At 33.6% G+C, this 20,130-nt stretch overlaps 3 protein-coding genes across 3 annotated transcripts; 2 read left to right on the top strand and 1 right to left on the bottom strand.

Moving 5' to 3' along the window:
• The first annotated feature begins 2,072 nt into the window (after positions 1 to 2,072).
• On the top strand, positions 2,073 to 10,434 carry LOC105628574 (Calcium-binding EF hand family protein). Its single transcript, XM_012210018.3, has 13 exons — positions 2,073 to 2,389; positions 3,220 to 4,318; positions 4,883 to 5,101; positions 5,198 to 5,418; positions 5,630 to 5,704; positions 5,980 to 6,051; positions 6,139 to 6,237; positions 6,414 to 6,485; positions 6,585 to 6,699; positions 7,767 to 7,835; positions 8,012 to 8,351; positions 8,525 to 8,648; positions 8,998 to 10,434. The coding sequence occupies exons 1-13, from the start codon at positions 2,261 to 2,263 to the stop codon at positions 10,060 to 10,062; spliced, it is 3,699 nt and encodes a 1,232-aa protein (XP_012065408.1). The 5' UTR covers positions 2,073 to 2,260; the 3' UTR covers positions 10,063 to 10,434.
• A 1,494-nt stretch (positions 10,435 to 11,928) lies between these two features.
• On the bottom strand, positions 11,929 to 13,876 carry LOC105628575 (amino acid transporter AVT3B). Its single transcript, XM_012210019.4, has one exon. The coding sequence runs from the start codon at positions 13,355 to 13,357 to the stop codon at positions 12,077 to 12,079; it is 1,281 nt and encodes a 426-aa protein (XP_012065409.1). The 5' UTR covers positions 13,358 to 13,876; the 3' UTR covers positions 11,929 to 12,076.
• A 4,057-nt stretch (positions 13,877 to 17,933) lies between these two features.
• On the top strand, positions 17,934 to 20,006 carry LOC105628576 (Pentatricopeptide repeat (PPR) superfamily protein). Its single transcript, XM_012210020.4, has one exon. It carries the CDS (start codon positions 18,080 to 18,082, stop codon positions 19,967 to 19,969), a length of 1,890 nt encoding a protein of 629 aa, XP_012065410.1. The 5' UTR covers positions 17,934 to 18,079; the 3' UTR covers positions 19,970 to 20,006.
• The last annotated feature ends 124 nt before the right edge of the window (positions 20,007 to 20,130 follow it).

The following is a 20,130-nucleotide window of genomic DNA, read 5'->3' as shown; positions in this document are numbered from 1 at the left end:
TTTTTTTTTTTTAGTTTTTTAATTATTGTTAATTAAATGTCTATAAATTGACAACAATTTTATTAATGATCAAGGGATAATATGGATATTTTCTTTACCATTAACGAAAAATTAGATAATTTTAGTCGGAAGGAGGTAATTGTACAATAAAATGTTAATTTAAGGATGTTCGAGTCAGTATTCAAATATAAAAGGAGCTATGTGTTACTTTTACTATAATTCAGGAATGTGTTTTTTTTTTCCCAAATTAATAATCTCAAACTAATCAAAATCTCACATAAAAGCTAAATCTTGAGATTTAAATAAGAAAAAACTATATCTTGATAAAAAAAAATTAATGGGTTAATTTATGTAATACTAATGTAAAAACCCATATTTGATTCACCAAACTAATTCAAAACAATATGTGTGGTGCAATTGTGATTATAAAGCTTAACTATTATAATTTCTTACCAAAAATTTATGTTGCAGACAATAAAATATAGGGGTGAATTGGATCGACAATCATAAAACTAAATCACTCACTCATCTATTTATACCACAACTACAATATAAGTGAGTTTGATCGGAACATCGTTTAAAGTCTGATTAATAAAAACACATCAAAATATAGTCTAGTGATAAATGCATTTATGATCTGGTTATAGATCTGGATTCGAATCTCATTTTTCCAATATTAAAAAAAAAATCTGATTAATATAATCTTCAAATTGGAGATTTATATAAAACTCGGTGAATTTAGTAGTGAAACCTTTTATATAAAAAATATTAACAATAAAAATGAAAAGAAATGGTAAAATTGAACTTATGTCTTTGACTCGAATCCTGGACCTGATCTTTAATCCTACACCGGACGCGATGGGAGAAGTTTTTTTTATTTAATTATTTTCATATTTCATTTTTTCATCAATGCTGGCTCAATCGAGGCTCGTCCATGCCCAATCCCAATGGACAAACCTTCGATCCGCCCCTAGCTCTAGTACATTTTTATTTATAAATTGTTGCACGTATGTTTTGAAGATTTTCTTATAAACTATATTTTTAATTAATATTTAAATATTCCACCTTGATATTATGATTCACATAGAATTATCACTTTGTTGCCAATATTTATTTCATAAGTTATTGATGTTGTTATGAACTATTTGCCAATACGATTTATGATCAACATTCTGCCATTGCACAAAACCTCTATCTGTGATTAAAGTTAATAAGAAGCACAATAGAGACACTGATTTTTAATTATACATCATAATTAGAAACTTCGACAAATTTTAGGTTGTTCTGAAACTTATTGTATATGATAAATTGTCATCATTTGTAGTATTAGTAGTTGCAAAATCTACTCGAGCTAAAATAAGCAGTTCCTTTATTTTGTATTAGCTCTATAATGAATTCATTTAACTGATGCACCGTCTCATTTTTAAGTATTGAAATAGCTTTATCTACTCTTATCTTTCAAATAATCAAAATTTTTATATTTTTATTGAGGTCATGGATAAATAATTTGTACAATGCATTTTAAGTCCATCATGTTGCACTATTATATCATTTGGAAATTTAATTAATTCTTTCTTGAAATGATTATCTAATGCACGTTAAGACATAGTCTAATGATGAACATATGTATAATTTGACAATAAAGATTTTCGTAGATAAAGAATACATCTGAGTAACGAGGGAGTATTTATTGAAAAACAGCTTTACAATTGTAAAATCCTTAAAAGGTAAAACTTCAAAGTAAAAACTTTTTTACCTTAGAGAAGTTTTGCAGAGTGGCTGGGCCAATTAATTGCCCATTTTGGTTTTTTCAGAAGATGGTTAATTTTTTTTATCCCCTTTTAACTCCGTTCACCTAACAGTAAGTCTGAAACAATTGAGACGCGAGAGTGAATTTTAACTGTGGTTGAGCTGCAAAAACGCTACCGTTTTATGAGCGGAAAAAAGAAAACGGTGATATAGTCACTGGTATTACAAAAACGACAACGTTTGTAAAATTATATTTGCACCCAATGACTTTTAGCCACGCACGGAATGGGCGAAGCTAGCCTGTTGGTGGGGTCGGGTTTTTTCTTCCTTTTACCGTCAGTGCATGCCCTCCTTCTCTCTCTTCTCTTTCTAGCCTTGCGTTGGGCGATCGATTTTCATATATTAATATCTTTAATTATTATTAATTAATAAAAAGCTGTGCAAGCGATCGTTTAAATTATCCGGCGACAGGGGTTGGATTTGTATCGTATGAGATTCGATTTGATTGAAAATGGCGAATACAGATCTGTTCGATTCATATTTCAAGAGAGCAGATTTAGATGGCGACGGTCAGATTAGCGGAGCTGAAGCCGTTGCTTTCTTTCAAGGTTCTGGTTTGCCCAAACCAGTCCTTGCTCAGGTACTTGTAATTTCTCAATTCTCCTATTTCCTTTGCCAAAAACTTATTGCTTTAGCTTTAATTTTAGGTTACGAAGTTGCAGATCGTATTTTCTAGTTTTTCGCTCTAATTGGAGTGATCAATCCCTCTAATTCTGATTTTTTATTTGAGTAATGTGTCATTTCCATGCTTTCCTCTCGCTTTTATTTGTTTGCCGTTTCATTAGTTAATAAATGACGAAGGAATGTTGGTATTTGAGTTAAGATCTCAATAGATACAACTTTGTTAGCTCTCTGGTGTTTCAGTCCAAAACCTGATAGGTTACAATGCAATAAAGGGTGTTACCTTCAGTATCTAGTAGCTGCTAGTTTTTAGTTGCTTCTAGGAGTTGTTGCGAGTTTGACTTTTAATCGTGGCGGAGGCTGACTGTAAGGAAGTGATGGTGGGATTGTAGATTTGTATTATCATGTACTTAAGTCCATAATGTATTTAGCTGTTTGAGTTTAAGATGGAATTATGAATACATCTTTCCATTGTGGGATATGAAATTCGTAAACTTATTTGGTTTATCTGTTTTGATGTTTTTGGATGTAGTTATAAATTTGCTCTTCACTCAATTTTGCTGGCTCACCTGGTTACATTTGTTGTGTACTGGTAATTAAGCCCATTGGATTCTATGCTCTGATTGACAAGTTTTAACTTCTCCTCAAAGGAAGAAAGTGTCTTTTCCATTTCTTTTCCCAGAACAACTGATGTTTCCTTTTGCTTTTGGTTCTGCAAATCGTTTCTCATTTTAGATTGAATCCTGCTGGATTAAACTCATAGTAAGTGTCCACTTCTGTGCTATTCAGGTGTGGACGTATGCTGATCAGAGAAAAGCTGGCTACCTTGGTAGACAAGAGTTCTATAATGCCCTTAAGCTTGTTACTGTGGCACAAAGAAAGCGAGAGCTGACCCCAGATATAGTGAGGGCAGCATTATATAGCCCTGCTTCTGCTCAAATTCCTGCTCCTCAGATAAACCTTGCAGCCGCACCTGCCCCTAGAGCACCAACAGCTGCTCCTCAAATGGCTGGCATTACATCAGTGGCATCACAAAACATTGGCGTCAGACCACCGCAGGTGCCTGGAAATGCCAACATAAACCAGCAGTATTTCTCACCTCAGCAAAATCAATTTATGAGGCCACCTCAAGCTGGGCCTTCCAACTCTGTGTCTCATTTGCATCAAGTGCCTGCAAGCCAAGGTGTGCCCAGGGCCAGTATCATGGCTGCTCCTCGACCTGGTGGAAGCATGGGTGTCCCAACTACCCAAAATCAAAGCAGGGCAATTAGTCCTCCTTCGGCTCAGGATGGATTTGGGTTGACGGGATCAGGTTTGATGCCCTCTGTTCAACCTAGACAACAAGCGACTACTGGATCAACACCTGTTCCGAAACCACAAGATGCAGCTATTGCCTCCAACCAATCAGCAGTTAAGGACTCTAAAGTCTCAGGGAATGGATTTGCCCCTGACTCACTCTTTGGAGATGTATTTTCTGTAACTCCTGCCCAGCCAGCACAAAGTTCCTCCTCAGCTGCATCATCTACAAGTAGTCTAGCTGTATCACCAGCAATTGTCCCGTCTCCTGCTGGATCTCAACCTTCAGCTAAGCCAGGTTCTGTTGACACTTTGCAGAGTACATTTTCTCAGCAACCTGTTGGTGGTCAATCAGCAGGGAGACAGAACCATTCTGTTGCAGCTCAAACTCCAGCTGTTACTTCTACATCTGGGTTTCCTGCCGGAGCTGGGAATTCAGCTTCGAGTCAATCCCAGGCTCCATGGCCTAAGATGGCTCAATCTGATATTCATAGGTATATGAAGGTATTTGTGCAGGTAGACACGGATAGAGATGGAAAGATTACAGGTGAACAGGCACGCAATCTCTTCTTAAGTTGGCGGCTGCCAAGAGGTAGACTACAACACATCCTTTCTTCCTTTCATAGAAGTTCAATTATGTAGCTTGAAGATGAGTTCATGGATGGTAAAATATTATCTAAGGTAGATTATTGGAAGCCCAGTATGCAACCTTTATGGGAATATTCATAGGGAACTTTCCTTGTTGCAGCTAGTTGTTAGTGTAAGCTTTTCAATTTCGCATGATAAATATTTGGATTCTGTTATCATTTTGAAAATATATATTATTTGGTCTGAAAAGAACATAAGCTGAAGAATAGACGCGAAACATGTTAGAGTGGCAAAAGAATAGCTTGCTAGGAAACAGACTGACTTAGTATTTCTTGGGATTAATTTTGATCATTTCAAATGATGCCAGCAAATCTACAAGTTAATTATCTGGAACAGTAAAGTAGTCACCTTTTTCTTTTTCCTTCTTTTATTTTGTGTTTCCAATAATGCAGATTGAAGCTTTACCTGTAGTTTCCTCAAATTATGACAGCTTTTGTATTAACACTTTTTTTTTACTAGATGCACTCTAATATTAAATGACAATCATATACTATCATCCTTGTTTCAGAGGTCTTAATACAGGTTTGGGACTTGTCTGATCAAGACAATGATAGTATGCTTTCTTTGAGAGAGTTCTGTACTGCTGTCTATTTGATGGAGCGTTACATAAAAGGCCGTCCACTACCTACAACACTTCCAAGCTCTGTCATGTCTGATGAGAATCTGTTGGCTGTTACAAGCCATCCTGCAGCTTCATATGGCAGCGGAACTTGGGGACCTGCTTCTGGTATTAGTTTTGTTATATTGTTATCTTCTTTAAAAATTAGCATTGTTCCTCTTCCTTTTTTTTCCACCTTTTAAACCGGAAAATAAAATTTCATAGGTTCTCGACCACCGCAATTTATGACTAGTGCGCGGCCACCACCTGCCCCAGCAGCAAGGCCACCAAGGCCTCCCACTACTCATCATGCTGAGGAAAAACAGCCCGCTCAGCAAAAGCCCAAAGTTCCTGTGCTGGAAAAGCATCTTGTTGATCAACTTAGCCAGGAGGAGCAGGATTCTTTGCGCTCAAAATTCGAAGAGGCATTTCAAGCTGATAGAAAGGCACTTTTTTATTTTTGCAATCTTTATCTAAATATCTAATTTGTCAAAGTTCCTTTTTTCCCCTATATTTTGTTTGATCGAGGGAGTTTGATTGTTACTGTTATTTAGACGTCTTGAAATGGATTGAGTTATGTCCTTGGGAGGTTCTGTTTTGACTTGAAATAATAGGTTCAGTTGTATGTATGTTGACTTTTCTCCTTTTTAATTGAAGGTTGAAGAGTTGGAAAAGGAAATAGCTGATTCTAGACAGAAAATTGAATTCTATCGTGTTAAGATGCAGGAACTTGTAAGTCTGTTCTCACATTTTCCTTTTCCTTTTTCTTTTTCTTTTCTAAATCTTCTTTTATTTACAAATCCATCTGTGGTGATGCCATTATCTCATATGTGACAAATGCTGATAAGCTTCTGCATCGAAATATTGTTGGATCTTTATTCTTGTGATATTTAATCTGTGTTATTTGATTTTAGGTTGGTTGAGTGGGAGGGAGGAAAATACTTATATTTTCTTCTTTAAGCCTTAGGCATAATATGTTGCTAATATTTTTTTGCAACTGATGTTAGATATTATATAAAAGCCGATGTGACAATCGACTTAATGAGGTAACAGAAAGGGTGGCTGCTGATAAACGTGAGGTATCTCCATCTGTAATGCGGATTAGCTATATTTTCCATTTCAAAGTTTTCTGCTTAAGAGATTAACTAGATTGTTTTGAATGTCAGGCTGAGTCATTAGCTAAGAAATATGAGGAGAAATACAGACAAACTGGGGATGTAGCCTCAAAATTAACTATTGAAGAGGCCACATTCCGTGATCTTCAGGTATTTATGAACTCTGGCGGTGTTTTATTAAACTTTTCCTTCTATTTCTATACTGGTTTAAATGTATTGTCTGATTGGTTTGAGTATGAACTGCTTCTATTAAAATTTCTCTCTATTTGCATAAGGATTTTTTTTTTCTTTTGCATTTAAGCTAAATAGTACTCAATTGCTGGCAGGAGAAGAAAATGGAGTTATATCGGTCAATTGTTAAAATGGAAGAAGGAGCTACTGGTGACGGCGTTCTGAAGGTATTCTATGATATAATTTGTTTGTGGAGGAAAAGTGAAACTTGTGTATAAGTGTTGTTTTTTTTTTTTTTTTTTTTGGTTTTGGTTTTGGTTTTGTAGGAGCGTGCTGAGCATATCCAGTCAAGTCTTGAGGAACTAGTAAAAAGTGTGAATGAACGCTGTAAACAATATGGATTGCATGCCAAGCCAACTTCACTAGTTGAGCTTCCTTTTGGTATTGTCATTACCTCATTGATCCTCTAGCTTAGATATCTCATATCTCATCTAGAAAACTCTTTGGTTTATTTTGCCTTTTCTTTTCCTGCTAGTTTTTGTAAAGCAAACTAATATTGGTTCAGCTAGATTTTACCTTTTTGATATCTCATTTGCAAAATTTGTCATTATCTTTGTAAACACAATGTTCTCATTATCTTTGTGAACAAACAAAATTCCTTTGAAAGTATTGTCAATGAAATATTTCTCTTAAAATTGATTTTCTCTTTTGCACTTTGGTTGATGAATCTAATAATGTTTTCTGAATAATAAGAAATTGAAGTAACTAGGCTCCATCTCATGGCTTGATCTTAAATTTAGTAGAAACTCTGGTAACATCGTCAATTCAGTTATAAAGATATTTTGTTGGTCCAAATGGTGGATTCATTACGCTAAAATAGAACCCTGTGCAAAATGAGTAACTAGGTGAAGAAAGCCATTTTTCTTTTCATAGAAAGTCAAAAAGGCGTATGCTGATAACAAAGGATCAAAAGACTACGTTCTGGTATAAATTTGCTGGTGAAGGATTCCATTCTTTGTTGTTTGTTTAATATTTTATTTATCTTCCAAGTATGTATCGTGGATGTGATTCTGGCCTTAAGAATGAACTTCGGTTTTTTCTAGATAGAGATTTGGCATGTGGATGCAATGTCTATTATTTAGATTGTTTTGTAGTTGGTGAAATTTAAAATGCTGGTTAGAAAGTGATGCTAAATTTTATCTGGCTGTTTATTTGGTGATAGTTTGCAATTTCATGATAAACAACTTGTCAAATGGAGGAAATAGGAAGTATGGCCAGCTTATGGTTTTCCACTGAGCACTTAAAGGACCTTACACTGTTTGTTCAGTATTCATCTCTGCAAAAGTTATAAGTTATTATGTTTTCAGTTCTTCATATAGTTTTTCTGTAAGGGACTTTCCATGATTGTGTTTCTAGGTTTTTTATGTTGGGACAAGCAAACTCATCCTTGTAATTTCTTTTTCTCAGTTTATTACTTAACTTTTTTTTTTTCTGCTATCCTTGTTAAGGCTGGCAACCTGGAATTCAAGAAGGAGCTGCTGACTGGGATGAAGATTGGGATAAATTTGAGGATGAAGGTATAGTAAAATTGTTACCCTGCTGGGTGTTTGTTGGGTTCGTTTCAATCCAATGAGGATGGATCTCTATTTGTCTGTGTATGAAGAATTGGATTTTTTTCCTGTCAAGTGTACATTATGCTTTCCTTTTACAAATCTATAATTTTGAGAAGTAATAGGCTTTTACCCACTTTCAGGTTTCACATTTGTCAAAGAGCTCACTTTGGATGTGCAAAATGTTGTAGCGCCCCCAAAACAGAAATCTTCAGTTGAAAACGCAAATCCTCCCACAAATGAGGATGTAAATGCTTCCACCTCAAAGGCAGAGGCTAAGCTAGAGAAGGCTCCAAGTCCAGGTGAAGCGAATCAAGAGAAAGAAGCGACTAATGAGCAGAGTGAGAATGGCACTGCAAGAAGTCCTCCTGACAGTCCTGCTGGAAGAAGTGCAATGAACAGCCAATTGCATGAATTCCGAGACTCTCCATCCCGAGAGGTGTCTGGTGCTGATGATTCACCACATGCTAAAGAAATCCAAAGGTTTGTTTTGCATTTGTGTTTTCTTTACATTGCTGCTCTTCCCCTAAGTGTCAACTTCCAAACAATTTTGTGGGATCACTTAGCAGGAGGGCTAAGGTATCTATTTCTTTTTTCCAATCTGCTTCTAGTGCTTCTTTTGGATGTCTGATGCTACCAGTATCATAATTATGCAGTGATATGGGTGGTACTGAATCTGTGCTTTCTGGAGATAAAGGTGGCGATGAACCTGGATGGGGCAGATTTGACACTCAATATGATACAGAATCTCTTTGGGGCTTTGATTCTGTTAGTGGCAAGGTATGATAAGGGCGATTTTAATTCATTTTCCCTTTTATTTGAAGTTGACAACAAGAATTAATGGTCATTGTTTAACAACTTCCTAATGCTAGTTTAAGCCAAATGAAGAGATTTGAATCCATCTTTTATCTCTCTATAGATGTATGCATGCATATATAGTTATTCATGGCTTCTATCGGTTGGGGCGAATTATCATCATTGGCAAAATTTGGGATTTATGTTTTCTTTTCTTTTCTTCTCTGGGTGGTGATTATGTTGGATTTGATCTTCCAGTTTTGTCTGTAACTTCACTTCTTTTTGGCCTTGCCTTTCTATATATAGACTGAATTAATAAAATTTTCTGTTGTAGGACTTGGATCATGATAGGCAAGGTGATGGTTCTCTATTTGGACTGGGTGAATTTGGTTTAAAATCAATCAAAACAGGATCTCCGCATGCAGATAATCTGTACCAGGGAAAGCACACATCTATTTTTGCAGATTCTGTTCCAAGCACACCTGCATATGACCAGGGTAGGAGTTTGTTCGCTGATTCTGTTCCAAGCACACCTGCATATAACCAGGGTAGGAGCTTGTTCGCTGATTCTGTTCCAAGCACCCCTGCATATAACCAGGGGAAAAGCACATTTGCATTTGCAGATTCTGTTCCTAGCACCCCAGCCTATAACCAGGGGAGGAGCTCCTTTGGATTTGCAGATTCTGTTCCTGGCACCCCAGCCTATAACCAGGGGAAGAGCTCACTCGGATTTGCAGACTCTGTTCCCAGCACTCCTGCCTATAAGTTCAATGAAGGGTCAGATGATCATTCTTTTGACAGCTTCTCTAGGTTTGATTCGTTTAATATGCACGACAGCGGATTATTTCAATCTTCAAGCCAATCTCTTTCAAGATTTGATTCCATGCGCAGCACTAGGGACTCTGATCAAAATTATGGGTTCCCATCAAGTTTTGATTCATATGGAGAATCCAGAGACTCTGAACAAAGTCATGGATTCTCGAGGTTTGATTCGTTTCGAGACTCAGATCAGACTCAAGTATTCTCGCGGTTTGATTCATTTAGAGAGAGTGACAACAGTCATGGTTTCCCATCAAGGTTTGATTCGTTTAGAGAATCTGATAATAATCATGGGTTCCCGTCAAGTTTTGATTCATTTAGAGAAACTAAAGATTCTGATCATAGTCATGGGTTCTCAAGGTTCGATTCATTTAATGCCAATGACAGTGGATTCTTTCAATCCTCTGGCAATTCCTTTGCTACATTCGATTCTGCACATAGCTCCAGAGACTTTGATAATAGTCATCGGTTCTCATCATCGTTTGATGATGCTGATCCATTCGGCTCTACTGGGCCATTTAAGACATCAGTAGAGACTGAAACTCCAAGGAAGAACTCGGATAACTGGAAAGCATTTTAGTCAGGTAGCAGGCGATATGTTACTAGGTGCTTTCCTTCCATAAAAAGCCTGCCTTTTTTTTTTTTCTTTTTGGTGAGATTTGGTCCTCTAGGTGTGGCGGTCTCTAGGGGTGGCGGTCTGGTTCTTCCATGAGTATATAGTGTGGTGATGAATATTGGTTGTGCCTTGTGGTGTAAGCTCTTGTTTGATTTTGCAGATTTTTTTTTACCTTGTCTAAAGTTGAAGTACTTCTATGTTAGTTTTTTTTTTTTTATCCTTTTATTGTAATTTTTTGATCAGGACACATGAATTATATGTAATTTTTTCAAACATATACGCACTTAAAACACTACTTTGTGATGTGGAAGTTAAATTAAATTACCTTTTTGGCGAGATTTGGTCCTTCAGGGCTAGCAGCTTGGTTTTTCCGTAAGTTTAAAGTGCAGATCTTTGTTGTGAATGATGATTTGTGTTTTCTTTTAGCCTCTTTTCAATTTTTTTTTTTTTTGAATAGAAATCATGATGGAGTGCATCCATCAAAGTGAAGGTGGGAAGTCCCATTTATTTGCTTTAGACAGAAAAACACAGTTCTTGCAAGCTGATATAATATCAAATTAATAGTACTGTTTGTAATAAGAAAGTTAAATTACATAAATTTGAACTATGCATTTTTAATCCTGTTTGTGGATAAGCAATTGTGAATTTGAACTTGCAAATTTTGATAAATTACACACCTTATTATATTAGTAACAATAGTTCTTATGGATTTTGACTTGTATATGAAATATTGATTTTGACTTGTATATGAAATATTGATTTGATGGGCAGTTAGTATAACTTTTGAATCGCTAATTTTTCTCTTGTTTTTAATTATTTAATAAATGTTTAATTGAATTAATTTTACAAGTTAAAAGTATTTAACAAAATGAGTTTATAAGTTAAAATGTTTGATGAGTCAAGTTAAAAATTGAGGGTTCAATAAAATTAAAGTGTTAGATAATATTATTTCTCTAATTATGAAAATGCAAATAGAAGCATTTTGCATAATCTAATTGCAATATTAAGGGTCTGTTCGAAAATTCTAGTAGCTGTTAGCTGTTTTTATAGCTAACCACTAATAATTAACTGTTTTATTAATGATTAGCCGTTAAGTATTAGTTGTTAGTGGTTAAAGATTATATAGTGGTTTAGAATAAGTGTTAAATATTAATTGTTATTGGTTAACGATTATATAGTGGTTTAAAATAAATGTACAATACAAATAACGGTATGAAAGCGAGGAACAAGGTAAAGACAAGTGATATGTATAAGTGTCGTAAAAAAATTATAAAACGCTAATGAAGATAACTTTTCAGCACTGTCTCTAACTCTAAAGGCTAGATATATATTGTATTACCGAACAATATAATTAATTAAAATAGTATTTCAAATCTATCAAAATACTAAACATTACTTTAAATTCTGCTGTCGAATATGGCCTAAGTTATGCAAGCAATGCAAAACTGAAACATAATGATGTATGAAAAGTGAACAGCAAGTATAGCCAGAACACAGGATATCATCCATCCATTACCACATATATAAGATCTGAATCATTTCTTTTGATCATCCATAACTGAGAAAAGCATCATTTGCTCCACTTTTGTGATCAAGATTAGCTGAGACAAGTGAATCTCAAATATTTTATAATTTCACATATCAAGACACAAGTTCCATCTCTAGAATGCGCTCTACGCTCATGTATATATCAACCTCCTAGTTCTATCAAACAAAAAAACTAAGTCCATACAAAAGAGGTGGAGGAACACCTCGTAGTTCTATCAAACAAAAAACTGTGTGTTTATATATATATATATATATATATATATATATATAGGAACGCTCATGTATCAGTCTCACATAAGTTCATATAATGTTGTAAAATTATATATAGACAGAATCCTGCATCAGAGTAGAAAACAACTAAAGAGTTTTACAATTACTAATGTTGTGTTTCAAATAATGGATATAACTCCAACTAAAAAAATGAAATCACTTAGGAAGACTTAGAAGTAAATATCTCCAGTAAAGAAGACCAGGTTCCGGTGACCGCAATGGCAACTCCAAAAACCAAAATTGCCATATCAATAACCAAACCAGAAGTTCCCAACTCATCCTTGAACACCAAGTAGTGAAACAGAGCAGGCATCACAAACCCAAGAGCACAACACACACTGCTTCCCACCAAAGACAAGAAATCTGCAAAATTAGGCACCAATAGAGCCACCAAGCTTACTGTCAAAACCACCACCCATCTCAGCCACAAACAATATCTAGAATTGCATAATCTCCTCTCCACCACCTCATAAACTGGGTTCATCATCAAAGGGAAAGTAAAGAACAGATTCACACACAAACCGAACTGAACCAAATTGCTGATCAATCCAGGACCCAAATTGGTGGTGATTATATCTTTGGTATCATTACCAAAAGCAAAATAACCCAAAATCCCAAATCCTCCATACAACAAAGAAATGAATGCCATACACAATCCCAACACTTTCCCAAATTTGTCTTTGTCTTTTGCCTCAGATTCTAATGGCAACACCATACCAATCCCTTCAAAAGCATAAACAGCCACACCTAACCCATAAAAGAAAACAGAGAACCCACCAAAAGCCTCTAAAACAGGTCTATTTTTCAAGAAAGAAACCACATCCTCGACCATCACTACACCCATAGCTCCAAGATCAACCACATCAGCAAAAATACTTAGAGGAGCCAAATGGGTCAATGTTGGAATTGAATTTAACCCTAACTGGAAAGGAAAACAACTCCATATATACAAAGCTTTAGGACTTAAAAAACCCAAAATTTTTTCATCTGATTCTTGATTAAGAACATAAGCTAAAGTATTAGCAATGAAGATAAGATAGCTAACACAAAACCCAGCTTGTGCAAGGACAATCATGGAATCAACAGCAAAACGACCAATTGGACCACAAACAGTAAAACCCAGATCACCAAAAGAAGCAATTTTGGAAAAGCCTTGAAGAGATTCAAGCTTGCGGCGAGTATGGACAAGAAGCATCATGCAATAATAGGTGAGGAAAGCAACAGAGAAGAGCATAAGAGAACCCATTACCCATCCTGTTTTCTTGAAGGTGTAAGGAAGTCCCAGAACGCCTGCTCCAACTATGGCTATGAATACATTAGCAAAAGTCTTGAATTTAGAAGAAAGTGGAGGTTTCCTGCCAAGAAGAGGTGTGTCTTCTCTTGGAAGAGATGGTACCCGAAGGACATGAGAAGATGAGCTTGCTTCTTTATCAAATCCCATATTTTCAGAGGATTTAGAGATGGGTGGGATTAGTTTCAGATGATATTTAAAGAGTAAAAGAGAGAAATTGCAAATGAAATCAGACCAAGAAAGTGGGTTTGATTCCAGAAGGAAAGGTGGTGCTTGGTTGGGTTCTTGCCTCTTTAAACAGGGATTGGTTGCTGGATTAAAATGAAATTACAGAACAAGATGATGCAGAAACAACCCAAATGCAAATTGATGTCGTCTTTCTTTATTTAACCATTGGGGATGACACTTCCATTTGTTTTTAAATTTAAAAAATAAAAAGAGAGAACAACTTGACAATGAAAAACCAAAAAGAAAGGTCTCAGAAAATGAAAGTGGCAAGTGGCAAGATCTTCAATTCAAGTATATAATATGACCTCTGACTCGGTGATTTTCAGATAGAACTGTTCATAAACCATAATTTTCTTTAAGAAGAAAAAACACTATGAAATTTTTTGAAAAGACATCGATTAGAACATTGGGAAGTGGTACTGATAAGTCCTCTTCATTTTCACAAACACATCTAGACAAGATAGGGAAACACGGCTCTAGATACTTACTTGTTTAGCTTCTTATTTAGTTTTTTATTTTTTAAATATTTTGTTATATTGATTTTATTTGATTAGGAAATAATCATTTTTTTATATAAATATAAATCATTTTAAAATCGTTTTAGAGTATTTAATTCAATTAATTTATGCAACTGATAGATGTGCAACATTGAGAGATAAAATAATTGTTAGGTAAGTTTTTTCATCAATAATTGATATTTTTGTGAGCATTTATTTATAGTTATTTAAAATAAAATGTTTTTTTAAATATTATTTTAAAATTTCAATTAAAATTTTATTTATATAATACATTAAAATAAAATAAACAATATATTCACCTTAAAATTATATATATATATATATATATATATATATATATATATATATATATATATATATATTGTACTTTTAACAATAATTGCCATCCAAATTTTACCAAATATAGAACAATAATCAGTTGACTGCTATAAATTATCAGCTATCAATAATCAGCAATAGCTATCAGTATCGCTGAAACCAAATTTAGATCTTTTTGAGTGTATCTAAAGTAATTAATAAAAAATTTCAATTTTATCTTTATTTATATTAAATGCAATAATTATCTCTATGATTTTTTAAAGCATAATTTAGTTAAATTAATGAATATTTTATAATTTAAAAAGTTAATTACTTCTTTAATTACCATAAAACAATCTTAAACTACTTATAAAGTAATAACAAAACATGGTATAAACACTTTTTTTCCAAGTCAATATGGAGTTATATCAATATAAATACATTGTATTTTTTGAAAACTTTATTTATGAAATCAAAGGTTGAAAATCTTGATTTTTACTTAAATTTCACATCTGATTTAAATGTAAAGATAGAAAAAATATTTTTAAGGAAAAATAAAAAATAAAAAATAAAAAATATTTCTTTTATTAGAATTATTATAAATTTGAAAAAAATCACATATTAAAATTTTGTTTTTATAAAAAAGAAAAGCTTTAAGTATTATTTTATTTTAAAATAATAAATTGTACTATAAATTAACATAAATTTTATTTAAAGAAATTGTAATCAAACGAATCACCTCATAGAATGAAAATTGTGGAATTAAAGAAAATATCTTTGAAAATAAAGGAAAAAGACATAAAGAGGGTAACATCAATGAAAGTTGTCGGTAGCCCATCAATACTAGCATAGGTACACGGTAACATCAATGTCTTCCCATAATCAATTTGTTCTCTGCCAAAATAAAAAATAATAAAAAAAAAAGTGTTGAATGGACTCTTCTAACCTTATCCCGTGTGATCACCGTTGTTTTTTATGATCCGCAGTTCCGCACGCTTCACGACTCTTTCCACCTTCCACAACCAACATGAATACAATACAACGGAATTTACAGGCAGGCTTCCTACCACCTCAGGTGTAAATTTCCGAGACCTGGCTTGAGAAAAGTTCAAAAAAATCGGCTTGAATTAAGTTAATTCATCGAGGTTTTATATATACATATATATAATGTTTATTTTAAATTTATTTAAATATTGAGTTGAGCTCAAGTTTAAAATTTTTTGAGTTGAATTTATATTTTAATTTAAGCTCGAACCTTCGTTGAGTCAAGAGCAAATCTAGAATTGTCAAGCTCATTGAATTTAAAGTGGACTTAAACTTAAAATTTTCAACTAATTGAAATTTGAGTGGAGCTCGAGCCGAATTAAATTCTATCAAGCCAAATTTCGAGTTTAACAGTTTCGAGCACGGCTCAACACATTTTGTTTACATCGTACCACCACCTTCGCAATTTATAGCTATGGGCTGTGGGAGTTGATTTTTCCATATCACAAGTTTACAAGTAACTTATCTCTTCTTAAAGAAAAATGAAAAGCAACTTATCACGCCAAGTGGAGTTCAAATAGCAAATTCAGGGATTGGCACTCAATTATTTTGTTCTTTGCCTTCTAGAGCAAATTTTAAAGAGATTGACATTGATTTTTACTGCAAAAGAAGCAGTATTTACTATTTTACCTAATAATTTTTATTTTTTTAATAATAAAAGTTTTTAAAGTAGAACGTGAGGTTCACGTTTTCATTTTTTATAAGAACATAGAAAGTGAGAATCTTATATCCGAATTATCTCGATTGTAAAAATTATCATCAATTGAATGAATTAAAAAAAGTACTACTTTTATCTGGTATCATAGCTTATAATATTATTTGGGTACTTTGAATTTTTAACATAAGAAAAAGAAATTCAAATGAAATCCGTTGGAAGATTGAACAAGTTGCAAAATGTCCAAACAAAAAACCATTTTGAAATTAATATTTTCTATCAACAATCAATTGAAAGAGAGAGATAGGACATTTGATATAATGGGTGCTAGCTAATAATTCCACATGTCTAATTATATATTTGTTGCCTAATAAAGTGAAAAATAATGCAAAAATAATTTAAATTCTTATCATTATTGAGGAAAGTCGAGTGTAAAAATTCATTATATATAATATTGATGAAAAAAAAATGCAAAAATAAGATTCGGATCAGACAATTAGATATTTTAATTGTATTAAAAATTACTAGTTGAGTAATAATTTACTAGAAAAACATTTCTGTCTTGAAAGTAAGGTGCATTGATCAAAGACAAAAAGGTTGTTATTTTTTGCTGTTTTTTATTCATTTATCTGATACGAATTGTCGTTTTCATTCTCCTTATCATCTACGACTCCTTATCATCTCCAAACAGGAAAGTAGAGATTTTCTTTTTCAGTTCCTTCAAACATTTTATGCAGAGGCATTTACAATCCTTCCACTTGAACAAGTATATCATATCATCAATCAAAGTGTCAACAAGTTGATTGATGCTGCCATCAAAAATTCTGTTTTTAAGTTCTTGCTAAACCCGATGTATATTCAAGTAAAATTCTCTGATCAACGTGTATTTCAAATTCGAATTTCAAATAATTCGTCTGAAAATACAATCTATTCACTGTATCTAACTAATGGTTCAAATAAAATTTTCAAATCATTTCAGATTTTGAATATTAAATACAGTCCAATACAGTCTAATACCATTTATTTAACTGTGTTATTAACACACTTCCTTTTTTAGAAAGTAGAGTGAGAACCGATTAATATGATACTAAAACTATATTGGATGTTAAATGGGTCAAGAGTCAATAAATAAAGATAAAAATGGAAAGAAATGAAAAAACTTTTAGGGTGGGATTTACGACATACAGTTTCAGAGTGAAAGAATGTTGTTCCTAGAAAAATAAAGAAAAAGAGAAGTAATGAAAAAAATACTACACGAATGTCGTCAATCCCACCCCTCACTTATCTCTCTACAATAAGGCTCATACTTTATACAACATCCCTTCTCTTATTTATATTATCATTATCTACCCAATCCCCTACCTTCCTATACAGAGGATTATACTTTTTGTTATTACATTCTCTATATTTACACCATTCCTCCCTTTAGTTAACGGACAATAACTAACTATTCCTAAAAAAAGTGAAATTTAGTTATGTTATTTTTTTATGGGACGAAGAGAATATTAATTAAATAATTAAAATTTAAAATAATCATAATATAATAAAAAATATCTTGTGTTGATTAATCGGGACTGTGTAGATAGACTAGTTTAATTGATTTTGTGTCCAATCATATTCTCTTCCTTAAAAGGTTTAAAAACGAATTCGATTCGATTTGGCATCCAATCCATTGGTTCACTGGGTTGAATCATCAACGAACTAGATTAATGATTATGATTCAAATTCTATTGTGTGTGTATTTATATATAGCAAAATATTGATTTTTTAGGAATAAAACCAATTTGCTCATTGAACTTGTAATTTAGAAAAAAAAAAAAAACTGAAATCATTTAAAAAAAAAAAACTAAAAAATAGATAGAAGGGGTACATGGTATAATAGACTTATAAGTTATGACAATATATATATATATATATATATATATATATATATATATATATATATATATATATATAAAGAATAAAATAATTATTTTTAATTAAATATAGGATACAATTATAATTTTTCCTACCTTTTATTATTAAATTTTTGTAAGGCAGAGCTGCAAAGGTTAATAACGGGAAACGGAAGAAGGATTTGGTTCCCGCCAAATTTCTACTACTTTTTAAGTCATTCTTCCAATTCAATCCATGCCCAACCTCTTCCCTCTTTCAAGACTCACAAAAACTGCTAATTTTCCTCACAAATTACTTCACATTTTAAAATCCAGTCGCTCCTTCTCCTTCTCGTCATCAACACCATCTCATCAACACATAGCCCATCTGATTTTAGACCAGAAATCTGCGTCTCAAGCTCTTCAAACTTTCAGATGGGCAACAAACATCCCCAACTTCACCCACTCTCAATCTACTTATCGAGCTTTAATTCACAAGCTCTGTACTTTCCGTCGCTTTGACTTTGCAAAGCAACTGCTCGACGAAATGCCCCACTCGATAGGGTTTCCTCCAGACGATGACATTTTTATCACTATGATTCGAGGTCTTGGCCGGGCTCGAATGATTCCTCACGTTATCAAAGTAGTTGATTTAGTTTCTAAGTTTGGCAAGAACCCATCTTTGAAAATATTTAATTCAATACTTGATGTTCTTGTTAAGGAAGATATCGACTTGGCTAGGGAGTTTTACAGAAAGAAAATGATGGAGAGTGGTGTTCAAGGTGATGATTATACTTTTGGCATTTTAATGAAGGGTCTTTGCTTAACTAATAGAATTGGAGATGGGTTTAAGCTTTTGCAGGTTATGAAGTCTAGTGGTGTAAAGCCAAATGCTGTTGTTTATAATACTCTGCTTCATGCTTTATGCAAGAATGGGAAAGTTGGGAGAGCAAGGAGCTTAATGAATGAGATTGAGGAGCCTAATGATGTGACTTTCAATGTTTTGATATCTGGGTACTGTAAAGAAGACAACTTAGTTCAGGCTCTTGTACTGCTAGAGAAGAGTTTTAGTTTGGGGTTTGTGCCTGATGTAGTTACAGTTACTAAGGTGGTGGAAGTTCTTTGCAATGTAGGCCGTGTGACAGAAGCAGTTGAGACTTTAGAGAGAGTTGAGAGCAAGGGAGGTGTGGTTGATGTTGTGGCTTACAACACCCTTATAAAAGGCTTTTGTGGATTAGGGAAAACGAAAGTTGGGCATCGCTTCTTGAAGGAAATGGAGAGAAAAGGATGCCTTCCTAATGCAGACACATATAATATATTGATCTCTGGTTTCTGTGAGTATGGAATGCTGGATATGGCTCTTGATATGTTTAATGATATGAAAACAGATGGAATTATTTGGAATTTCAATACATATGACACATTAATCAGGGGTTTGTTTTCAGCAGGCAGGATAGAAGATGGGTTCAAAATCCTTGAGCTGATGGAGGAGTCTAAAGGGGGTTCTGGGGGTCGTATTAGTCCTTATAATAGTGTATTATATGGTCTTTACAAGAAAAATATGTGGAATGAGGCGTTTGACTTTCTAATGAAGATGGAAAAATTATTTCCTAGAGCTGTTGATAGGAGCTTGAGTTTATTAGGCTTTTGCGAGAAGGGTGCAATTGCAAATGCAAAGAAGGTTTTCGATCAGATGATTAATGAAGGCGGAATTCCAAATGTTCTTGTTTATGACTGCTTAATTCATGGATTTTGTCAAGAAGGGTGTCTGTGGGAAGCATTTGGGCTGATGAATGAGATGGTTGGCCATGGTTATTTTCCTGTTGCATCATCATTTAATGCTCTTATTAGTGGATTTTGTGGACAAGGAAAGGAAAGGAATGCCTTGAAACTCCTTGAAGACATGGTTGGGAGAGGTTGTGCGCCCGATAGAGGCAGTTACAATCCTCTGATCTATGCTTTTTGCAGGAAGGGGGATTTTCAAAAGGGGTCAAGTCTTTTTTCACAAATGGTAGAAAATGGTATATTTCCTGATTATTTCACGTGGAACTCATTGCTTCTTTGTCTTAGTCAAGAATCAATCTGGTTAGAAAGCAAAAATATGTTTCATGTAAATAACCAAATGGAAAGGATTATCAATACTTGAATCATGAACAAGTGAATTTTCTTTGAGATTATCACAATCTTTTTGTTGATAATTAATTTCCAATGCTAAAAGAAAAAATTACTGTGTTGCTGATGAAGACTATACATATATATCACATATCAAAAGTACAGTTTCTTCGTTTAAACTTTTTTCTACTGACG

This window comes from Jatropha curcas, chromosome 4 (assembly GCF_041381405.1).
Source record: "Jatropha curcas cultivar XTBG-Jc1 chromosome 4, XTBG_Jcur_1.0, whole genome shotgun sequence".
In the NCBI taxonomy this organism is placed as follows: domain Eukaryota; kingdom Viridiplantae; phylum Streptophyta; class Magnoliopsida; order Malpighiales; family Euphorbiaceae; genus Jatropha; species Jatropha curcas.
Note: the sequence above shows the minus strand (reverse complement) of the source record. Positions and strands in the feature narration are given on the sequence as shown.